This window comes from Magnolia sinica, chromosome 3 (assembly GCF_029962835.1).
Source record: "Magnolia sinica isolate HGM2019 chromosome 3, MsV1, whole genome shotgun sequence".
Classification (NCBI taxonomy): Eukaryota; Viridiplantae; Streptophyta; class Magnoliopsida; order Magnoliales; family Magnoliaceae; genus Magnolia; species Magnolia sinica.
Window position 1 is genome coordinate 115,066,503 of NC_080575.1, and position 11,069 is coordinate 115,077,571.

Below are 11,069 nucleotides of genomic sequence, written 5' to 3' on the forward strand. Positions count from 1 at the left end.
TGACAATGAAAGTATAATTAATTTGGGTAAAAACTCGATTTACTATTGATGTTTGTCATCATTTCATCCGACAGGTACTTGAGGAAGGCGATGTGACTCTTGAGAAGATCCACACAACCGTTTCATCACGTACAATTATAAGATTGTTCTCCGAGCACTGTCTACGAGGTTGTTGATTAAACCATTATTAGATGCCATCAAACTAAGGAGAAGCCTGGCTCTAATACCAACTGACGTGGAGAAGAGCATCAAAAAGTGAAAATGGAGATCATTATTTTCCATAAGTGATTAAAACCTTGAATGCACAAGGTAATTCTTAAATCCACGAGAAATAATAAGATAAAAAAATTAAATATTTTATTGAATAATGTCTAATGTGCATGATTTCTCAATTGTACTATTCATAAAGAAAAAAATAAAATCTTAATTTGAAATTACCCAAAATAGAAAAATTCTAACCTTAATAAAAATTCTAATTTAATTTAATAGAATTAATCTGAAATTGTAAATTTTACCAAAAACTTAAAAAGTCCTAAATGAATCTTACAGAAGGATATCCAGCATGATTACAATTAAATTTTAAAAAAGATAGAAATCTAAAACTCTCAAAATGAGGAAACATGACAAATTTAAATTACTAAAAATAGTAATATTTTCCTAAAATCCTAATTTTGAACTAGAAGTGTCCATTTTCTTGCGAAATAGACGGATGCGACCCACTTTATGGGTCGATTGACCCTGGATGGCCCACTACATAGATCAATAAGTCATGTGTTTGAGATGATTCCCATATTAAAAATTATAACGATTTACGATTCACACTTCAAATGGTAATTTCTCTCTATCCAAAATAAAACCAGATGCGCTTGGCCCTAGTTACGTCATGCCCTACATAGGACTGGGCCCAGATTTGATAGGCCACTTCCACTTCTGTTTGACCTTCTTTTAGTCTAGCCATGCTAGGAATATATGTGTGCCAAATACGTCCTACATCAGTTTCATCTAAAAACATCCTTTATCAAGGTCATGTAGTTGATGGTAAACCATTGTAATTGGTGGTAAATGGATGCACTGGCAAAAAGGGTCGTTTGGTTGATGGTAAATAATAGTTTTTGGAATCGATGTGCAATGTTATGCAACAAAATCGTGAATTAGATGAAATGCCAGAAATAGTCAGATGTGATTCAAAGTGGGCCACTTTTATGGCGCACTTGAGGCTCAAAATTTCTTTATTTTTGATCGAAGTATATTTTTTCAATGGATTTGTTATGATTATTATTATCTCAAATGCCATATTTTCTAATTTGCAGTATTAAAGCTGATTTACTAAATGCATTTCAATTACAAGCATCGAAACACAATTTTTACAAGCATCCAAAACACGATCGAGATTTCCAATTTGCATTGATTCCATTTACTAATTTGGAGTATTAAAGCTGATTTACTTAATGCATTTAAATTACAGACACCAAAACACAATTTTTACAGGCATCCAACAATTTACATTGATTCCATTTACCACGTGATTTGGATTTCAGTGTATTCTAATTACTAGCATCCAAACGTGCCATGAGGAGCCAAGCCCGATCGCTAGGATGATGTTTCAAGGAACCAAGCAAACAAATTATTAGTTCTGAAGTGCACTCATTGATCTTGTGCTGCAGGATGTTGTCCATACAAGTGGAACCGTACGTGGCACCGTCGATCTGTTGGCCCCAGCATCTTTTCCGTTTCATCATGGCCCATGAATAGGCAGGTTAAAAGAGAACATAGCCATGGTCCACGTTCACCTGACAAAGGGCAAAAAAAAAGAAAAAAGAAAAAAAGAAAAAAAAAAAAAAAAGAAGAACAAGAAGTGTCCGCTGTTGGATGTCGGCTTTCTTTCGGTCGAAAAGAAGCACCTTCTTTATTGAATTCCATGTATATCTAATTATATGGTGATGATTGTTTTACGAAGAAACTACATATACGGTGAAAATGATCTGGCGAAAGGAAGTACTAATATTGGTATGGACTGTTCATCATCGGTCGGCAAAGAACAAAAAATAAAATAAAATCGAGAGAGAGAGAATTCCCATCATGATCCTGCTGCATCTATCCTTCGTTTTAATTTCAACATGTGACCTTTAAATACTTTAAACTTCAAGGTGACGCCCGGTGCTTCTCCACCTCCGATCTCATCTTCCTTGTCAGTCAAGGGTGGCCCAAAAATCCCTCTAGCCTTTTCTTTAAAATCTTTCCATTTATTTCTGGCCTCTTGTTCCTTACCTAACATCATGTATGCAGCAGCCTGCATTGCACCAACAAATAAATGTTTCTCAGACAGATCACCAGAATCAAACGTGTGCAAAAATACTGTACCGATAATCATATCCATTTTTCCATCGTTGTGTGGTGTAGACATAAAATAAATCTGGCCCCTCTAAACTGCAGGCCCATTTCTGGTGGAGCATCCCCAGATAGCTGACTGATTGCACAATCTTAAATGTCAAATCTTCCCGTTGATTTGTAGCCAACCAACCCCGCTATGCCGGGTCGCCCACACCGGATTTGAGAGACTCCATCAAACCGTTGGTCAAAAGTCTCTTTTACTTTCGTTTTTATTATAAATAGTAAGTTTTAATTCGATTATAACTTTTGATCCTTTGAGTTGATGTAGTCGTGCCCAACATGAAAATGGCTTAGAAAAATTAGAAGAATAATGTAGTTCAGCCAAATTGGACACTTACAATTTTTGGCTGAAAACCATGAGGTCTAGTGAGAATGGAGACGGTTTATAAATAGTAAGTTTACTATTTATAGTAAGTCATGTTTTTAGGAAGTTTGAGTCTAAAAATTCGTCCTAAGTTTGATTATTTAAACGTGGTCAAAATCAAAATTCTAAATTGGGACTAAAAAGCCCAGGATGACCAGTACTCAAGGGTGACAATGGGCCTGCCTTCCTAACCTGATTAGCCCAGCCCAGCTTTGGACTGGACTTGAACTCTTCACCCATCGGCCAAGCTTAGGCCTAACATGTATGGGCTGATCAATTTCCGGATTGTGCTTGGGCTCAAGTCATTTTAGCCCAACCGAACTTTATATATATGCACGTGTTATTTCACGAATATATGTCATTCCAATCCTTTGTTAGGCAATCAATTCATCTTGAATGTAAACCATTGGTTTCATTCCTTTACGTGCATGCAGTGCTCATGTGATCAACGGAGAGATTAAGAACAATAAGAACATGAAAATGGGTAATAGGGATTTATCAAATTTTAGGTTAGGCTACGTGGTTCAAGTCAGACTCAAGACCAACCAATTTTTTCGGGCTCATACATGTTGTGCTAGGCCCTTAGCTGAGCTCGGGCCACAGTTTTTATGTCTCAGGTCAGCCCTGGCCTAGCCTAGCCTAGCCCGTCCCAATGTGGCCCATGGTCACCCCTAGCTGAGATGAGTTCAAAATATAGTTGCACGAAGCATGGAGTGAAGTGACAATAAATGTGGGTGCAGAAGTAGGGGTGCATTTGCTTCAAAACATCATAAAAAATAAACAGCTAGAAAGCAGGAGTGCATGTATGAAGTGCAATTGGAAGTGAAAGTAGTACGTAATTAGAAGGATCATGCAACTAATGGCCCATTTGGATACCACCAAATAAGTTACCTTTTCTACTTACAGCAGTAAATGAGTTATTTCAGATAAGTAAGTTTGGTTTATGATTAGTTATAAGTAACTTTTTTACTTAAAAAGTACTCAATTACTTCAGTTAATTTTTTTATTATAGCTTTTTTACTTTTCATAAGTTGCTGAAAAAAAGGCATAATTAAGGAGGGACGAAAGAGAGGAGAAGCTAACATTTTCTTAATAAGTAGAAACTAAAATAAGTTACTTATGGCATAAGTAGCTTATCTTAAGCAACTTACGGTCCAAATGCCCCTCCAAAATCTGGGTCCAAAGCAGACCAGGCAGACGCATGGACTGTAATGGGGCTCACGGTTATCAAAATGCAGATATATTGCATTCTAATTTATTTGGGGAAGCCAGCCAAACGTACCCTCAATCCAAGAAAAGAAGAGGAAAAAAGAATTATGAGAAATAAGATTCACCAGGTATAGTTCAGGCCTCGCATCCGACGGACCAAGAACACGTTCCACTGGCACTTCATTGGAATTTGGGTCCCCTTGGGTGCCGCCTTTAAGATTGCTTCCGTAATCATTTTGCAGAAGTATTATAGCATTTTCATATTGTCCCTGCAACCACATGCATTACTGGGACTTAACATTGTAGGTGGGGCACCGTCAGACATTGCTAGTGGTCCAGCCAGTCAATGGAACTTTTCCAATATAGGTGGGAAATCCAAGGTGGGGCCCACTAGGTGGGTTGCACTAGACCAAGAAAATAGGAAAGCCACTGAGAGAATTATGGATAATGATAAAGAGAGAAGATAGAGTTATAGAGGATTACTTGGTAGATAAGCAGTTCTGCTAATATTAACCCTAGTTCATAAGCCTCGAGAGTGCCTTTACTGAAGGTGCTGTACTTCTCTTGTAATAAGTTTATTATTTCACGACCTGCCTCATGATTCATTTGACTCATTTTCAGCCTCCGTGCAACTTCCTGCATGGTTAGAAAATTGGCTACGGTAAACGCCATTAGTGAAAACATAATTGGGAGTCTTTACTTACTAGGAGAATCTTTGAAGTTAATGATTTCTCAACCTTATAACTATTTGTGCTTCTCAGATTGGTTTTATTGCCAGATGAAAAGGTCCGTTTACCTTTGTCTCTTTTACGTAGTCAAGGTATTTGTTGGTTTCTTAATTTCATGTGGAAAATGTTTTCTTTATATGATATCTTCTTTGTAAAGAAAACTATGAATTTGCAAAATATTATATTCTTTATTCAGAATTGTTTGAAAAAGTTTAGCGGAATTCTATCGTTACTCATTTTCTTTCAGATTTTGTTTGATTTATCAGTTGGTTGAATAAACGCTTGGAAATAAGTAATGATCAGCAGTGTTCCCAACATGACACTGCACCTTTTTTGTCACTAAAGCGAAAGGGGAAGACAAGAAAAACTACGGACCCACCCCGGTGTATGTAACTAATATTCCACGCCATCTATCCCTTTCGCTAGCTCATTTTAGGGCATGCATTAACTGAAAAATAGGGAGATCTGAGGCTTAAGTGGACCACACCGGAGGAAACAGTGGGATTTGAATGATAGACCTTTTTTAAATCACTGTTTCATATTGTGTGGTTTACTTGAGATTAGATTTGCCTTTTTTTTTTTTTTTTTTTGCTCATGCCCTAAAATGTTCTCGTAAAGCAGATGAATGATGTGGATTAGTTACTTATATCATGATGGATCCATAAATTTAAGTCATCTTTTTTCTAATGAATTTTCAAGGCAGAAATCGCCTGCAATTTCTCTAGATCTTACCAAACAAAGGTAAAAATTAATAATACTTCATTTCCTTGTATTTACAAGGAATTTGAAAAATCAACAACCCCCTTAGTGGAAAAAGGGAGGCAACAATTAGAATTGGAACATGAGGTCCACTGGTGTGTGTGTGTGTGTACAAGCCTTAAAACGAAAAATAATAATTAAATAATCATTACTTTTTTCATACCCACATATTTTGTACACACACATATTTATGGGTTTCTTGGAGGATGTTTTTGTCTCCACCGGTTAGTTGAATCACAATTAGAATTGGAACATGAGGTCCACTGGTGTGTGTGTGTACAAGCCTTAAAACGAAAAATAATAATTAAATAATCATTACTTTTTTCATACCCACATATTTTGTACACACACATATTTATGGGTTTCTTGGAGGATGTTTTTGTCTCCACCGGTTAGTTGAATCACAATGATTAGTTAAATAAAATAGAAGTACCAGCACAAATGCATGTGAGTAAAAATTCCTGCCCAAAATCTTTTTCTAATGAGACTGATCCCATAGAGGCAAATTAATTACCATTCCTTCCTGCTAATATGCTACTTGTGTAGGAATTGTTGCCATGAAAATGGTAAGTCTCATCATAAAGATCACCTGGGACAAAAATAAGGCCATTCCACTCTCATCAGGTGGTTATTCCCATCAATACCCAACACCCAATCTGACAATACATCCAAATTTCTATCATAAACAGTCTAAAAATCCTATAAATTGGGTTAAAAAATTTTAATAAATGTTTATAAATACTTTATCTCCTTAAATCATCAACATCTAAGACTTATGCCAATTAATTGGAGTCCACTATATACCTTGTTTAAATAAGAGTGTGAAATAGGTGAAACTGAATATTCTTGGCCCGACTGGACGTCCATTTGTATTATTGAAGATGGAAAAATTACTTGTATCTTTTCGTTGAGTATAATTCTGAATTCATACAAAAGGAATGGCCTAAGAAAAAGAAGATGACAATAAATTTAAATATATTCTAAATAAATTACAACCTAATCAAATCTTTAGAAAAAAAGGAAAATGAATAAGAATGAATATATGGAAAACAATATCTATCTTGATATTGCAAAATTATATATTTCCTAATAATTTGGAGCCATACTTGAAACCTACTTCCCAACATATGGTGCTAATGGTTCAATGATAAAACAGTCGATCATAAGAGACTTGGAAATGTAATTTCACGATTTCAACTAATAATTGCAATCCAATTCAATTGTGCTAGCGCATCCAAACACAGAGACTGATGAAAGCTGGAAACAAGATAAGAAATGTGCACATTACGAAACCTGCAAATGCGGAAATTGTATTTGTGTTTCTGCTAAAAGCTCAGGGAGAGTGTTTTTGGTGACTTCCAATTCTGGTTCACTTGCTTTGATCAACGACTGAAGTGCTCTCTCACTAATTCCCATCAAGTTATCAATCTGATCACTTCCTTCAGTATTTTGGGTCCCCTTCAACCATAGTAAATTATTCAAATTAATTCCTTGTGGCAATGAGACCGCTCATTGGCTCACTATGCAACTCAAACATATGGCTCCTAGGACGCAAGCCATGAACACCATTGTCCTTACCAATTTGGGGATCCTTACCTTGCCATCGCCTCCGTCTAGAAGAGAGTTGACGACCAACGTCTTTCGATGGGCCTTCTGGGTGGGCCATGATTGCATGGTGCGGCCCTGCAGTGAACAGTGGCGGTGGAAACTGAGATCCACCTGAAAGTGGATGGTTGGTCTATTGAAAGGGGTGGTAAAGATGAGTTTCGTACAGATGTGGCGGGGTAGGCAGAATGTGGCTTCCATGGGGTTGATGGGGTCGTTGGGCTTTGATGGATTTGTGGTTATGAAGGGTTTGCTTGATAGCTTGCATTTCTTTTTGAAGAGGAGAGGGATGCCGTTTCTACTGGCGTGAGTAGCCATCTGAATCCTACTCTCACGTCTCCTCCCAATGCATAATGTGGGCCAGTGATAGGAGATGTTTATCTGGTGGATTCCTTTTCTTTTTTATTTTTTCTTTTTTCTTTTTTCTTTTTCTTTTTTATGTTGGGTATGGTCATCAGGTAGACTCAACAACGTCCGTTTCTCTCGTACAAGTGTGACCCACCTTTTGACCAGACCGGCATGAATTTTGTGTCACAGATGATAGGGCCCGGCAAATGAAATGGTGGGGCTGCATGTTGTCAACACAAAGCTACATGGGCTGACTCGGATTCGGTAGTGACCCCTCCCATGGTGCTGTGGGCCCACAATGATGCATGTGTTTTGTCCATGCTGTCCATCCATTTTCCAACTCATTTTAGGGCATTATCCTGAAAATGTGGCACATTCAAATCTCAGGTGGACCACACCACAGGAAACAGTACTGATTGAACGACCGCCGTTAAAAAATCTTGGGCGCCGCAAAAGTTTCGGATCAAACTGCTTTTTGTGTTTTCCTTAATTTCATCCAGGTATATGTGACCTAATCAACAGGTTGGATGGAAAATTGATGCAGGACGGTCTACCAACCAATTCCCAAAGTGACACAAGGGATTGTTGGGCATTTCAAAAAGTAATAAAAAGGACCATCTCACAATTAAAGAGATCGTTTCTGCTCAGATTAAAGGTTTTTTTTTTTTTTTTTTTCTTTCCAAAATTCAAAAGATCTCATTAAAATTGTTTATTTTTTAATTTTAATTTTAATTAGTGTTGGGGCTATAAATTGCCCTTGTGGTGCTCCGAGTTGATCATTTGTTGAATGAATTTGAAAGTTATATTTGGAAAATTTCTATAAAGGCCCTAACAATGATCATTGAACAGACAAGGGCTACAACACAAGACAGAGGAAACATTTCTTCACGGGATTATCAAGATCTGATGGTCACAGATTGTGATTTGCCGAGTGCGCTAACCAAGCAGACTGGAGGCTTAACAATGACAAAAAAGACAATCAATGCTCCACCTCAACTTGGTAAGTGATACAAGTGTGGTGAGGATTAGGGCTGAAAGTCGGGGGGGGTTGGGTTGGGTTGGGTTGGGTCGGGTTGGTGCTCAACCCTAGCCCAACCCAAGCCCAACCCAAGGTTCTTATACCTCAACCTAACCCAACCCAACCCAATCTCGGGTTGGAAATTCTCAACCCAAGCCCAACCCAAGTGGGCTCGGTCGAGTTGGTCAGGTGGATACATACTAATATTTTTGTGATAATATTAGTCTATTCTATTTCAATACACGTCTTATTTTTTGTACATATGATTTTATTAATTATATATATAATTATTTATCATAAAGAACTTCATTTTTTCTAAATAAACAAGCTAAAATATAGGATAACTACTCCTTTAAAATCATGTTGTGTAGGATGTAATCTATTTGGGAGAGAAATTTGGCATATCTTGTTAGCTTGAGTCATCGGAAATGGTGTGGACTAATGAGACCTGACGTCATTGGAAATTCTAGTGCCTTCAACATAGACGAGCAGCACTCAATTATAATTTATACTTATATATTGACCGGGTTCGGGTCGGGTTAGGCAACCCGAGACCTCAACCCGAGCCCAACCCAAGTTTTAGTGGGTTGGTGTTTGTATAGCCCAAGCCCGAGACCGGACCCAATACATCTTGCCCGGGCCCAACCCAATGTCGGGTCGGTTAGGTTGAACTTGCCTGACTTTCAGCCCTAGTGAGGATATGCATCATGGCAATCAGTCTCCCCAAAGGAAGGTAGTGATTTGACAGAGAGGGAAGAGCCAGAATCTAAAGAGAAAGAATATCTTCTTAAGCAAGAGGAACAATATGAAGCCTATAAAAAAGCGGATGAAGATATTTGTACTGCTTGTGTTGTGAGGCAATTGATGTATAGCCAGGCTGAAGGACAATCACAACACTATAACGTTTTCAAGACTAGATGCATAGTTAATTAGAAAGTTTGCAATGTGATTATAGATGGTAATGAAAATATTGTTTTCAAGAAAATGGGGGATAGACTACAGTTAAAGACAGAGAAGTAAGATTGGTCATATCAAATGAAGGTAATTGAATAGTGCCAAATTCTTTTGTCTATTGAAAAATATTATAAGGACAAAGTAATGTACGATGTAGTTGACGTAAATGTTTCTTATATACTATTTGCGGGGCCATGTCAACATGATAGACACTATCCATAGGAGTAAAGATTGTTTATGTTTCTGCTAATGGTAGAGGAAAATTTATCATTGCATCAATGAGTGGGAAAGCCAACCAAAGCTTTTAAAGTGGAGAGGAAGTTCTATTCAACCATTAAAAATATTTTCAAAGAGTCAAAGGAGATGAATGCCAAGTACAAAGTAGCTGCAGACAAGTATAGAAAACGGAAAACATTTTATTAGGGAGAGATTATAATGGGTTACCTAAAAAGAAAGACGCTTTCCATGGGTACTTGTAATAAGCTAAAGCAGATGATGCATAGGCCATATTAGATAATTAATAAAATCAACAACAATGTTTATGCAATTGATCTCTCGAGGACATGGCAATATCTTTGACCTCTCTGACCTATATGAGTACCCTGCACTCGAGGAATCGATTTCTCCATGAGGTAACTTTTGGACAAGTTCTTTCTAAAAGAGGGAGACTGATGTTGAAAGGGTCCACTAGGCAATTTTCAGACCCACACGAGACTGTTTTGCAATTCAGAGAGTAATGAAAAGGACTGTTTCAAAATTAAAGGGACCATTTAAGTTAAAGTTGTTGTTGTTGTTGTTATTATTATTATTATTATTATTATTATTATTATTTTTAATTCAAAAGATCTCATTAAAATAGTTTTACTTTAAAAAAAGAAAAAAAATCAATATTTTGGGCTATAAATTGCCCCCTTAGTGCTCTGAATTAATCATCTGTTGAATGAATCTGAACATTGCCTTTGGAATTTCTCCTTTGTTTTACCTTGTAGATTTAAGGACAGTTCTTGGGTAGAAGACCTTAATCTTCTCTCTTAATATTTTTATGCTATATGCTACATTAAGAATAACCATTACAATGGGCCGTAGGATGTTTTTAGTGATGGGCATTCAATCACCATTATTGATGCTAAAATCTGATCGATCCTGCCTCACCTTGTGCTTGTACCTATGATTTAATGGAGAATAAGAGACAATACTGGGGGTGCCGGTTAAGGTTGGGGACCCTCCGATGCCTAAGTTGAGGTAGGTCTGCAGAAGGAGTAGAAGAATCGGGATAGTTGTATGTACCTTTACCCATGATAGCGGGTATATTTATAGGCTTTCTAGGCAATCTACGTATCTGAGTTGATTTGAAGGGTCCGTATCTGAGTTGATCGAGTCTGGCTGCTTGACTCATCTGTCTCGTACATTTGTTTCAGCCTTATTTTACCCAAATAGTAGCTCCCTACTTCCGAGCTCTATACTTTATGTATGAGAAGATCTACTCATTTTATATATGTTCCTAGATTTTGTTGCCTTTATGTATGGTGGTTGTGTATGATGACTTAATAGATACGATAGTTAAGCATGTAATAATAGGTCGTGCATGGTAGAATCAATAGGTTAACCGTCAAATAGTAAACATTGTAGTAGGTCGATCACTAAGGACTTTGTTAAATTGAGAGAAGTCCTTTTAGTTGATCGTACAACTTAG

At 37.2% G+C, this 11,069-nt stretch overlaps 1 protein-coding gene across 3 annotated transcripts; it reads right to left on the bottom strand.

Annotated features, from left to right (window-relative positions):
• Positions 1 to 1,865: 1,865 nt before the first annotated feature.
• On the bottom strand, positions 1,866 to 7,632 carry LOC131240851 (uncharacterized). 3 transcript variants are annotated; one of them, XM_058239352.1, is made up of 5 exons: positions 7,030 to 7,567; positions 6,745 to 6,909; positions 4,448 to 4,600; positions 4,090 to 4,233; positions 1,866 to 2,290 (listed from the first exon to the last, which is right to left on the bottom strand). In XM_058239352.1, the coding sequence occupies exons 1-5, from the start codon at positions 7,372 to 7,374 to the stop codon at positions 2,078 to 2,080; spliced, it is 1,020 nt and encodes a 339-aa protein (XP_058095335.1). In that variant the 5' UTR covers positions 7,375 to 7,567; the 3' UTR covers positions 1,866 to 2,077. The 3 variants fall into 3 exon arrangements, with proteins under 3 accessions (XP_058095335.1, XP_058095336.1, XP_058095337.1); XM_058239353.1 differs by having other exon boundaries at positions 7,048 to 7,557; XM_058239354.1 differs by lacking the exon at positions 4,090 to 4,233 and having other exon boundaries at positions 7,030 to 7,632.
• Between the last annotated feature and the right edge of the window lie 3,437 nt (positions 7,633 to 11,069).

What these genes read in the sequence shown, in the direction of transcription:
- LOC131240851 (XM_058239352.1), bottom strand. Translation starts at nt 7,374, where the DNA reads ATGGCTACTCACGCCAGTAGAAACGGCATCCCTCTCCTCTTCAAAAAG. An exon ending in AGGTAAGGATCCCCAAATTG is followed by an intron (nt 6,910 to 7,029) that starts GTAAGGACAATG and finishes CTATGGTTGAAG; the next exon opens with GGGACCCAAAATACTGAAGG. An exon ending in CAGAACTGCTTATCTACCAA is followed by an intron (nt 4,234 to 4,447) that starts GTAATCCTCTAT and finishes ATGTGGTTGCAG; the next exon opens with GGACAATATGAAAATGCTAT.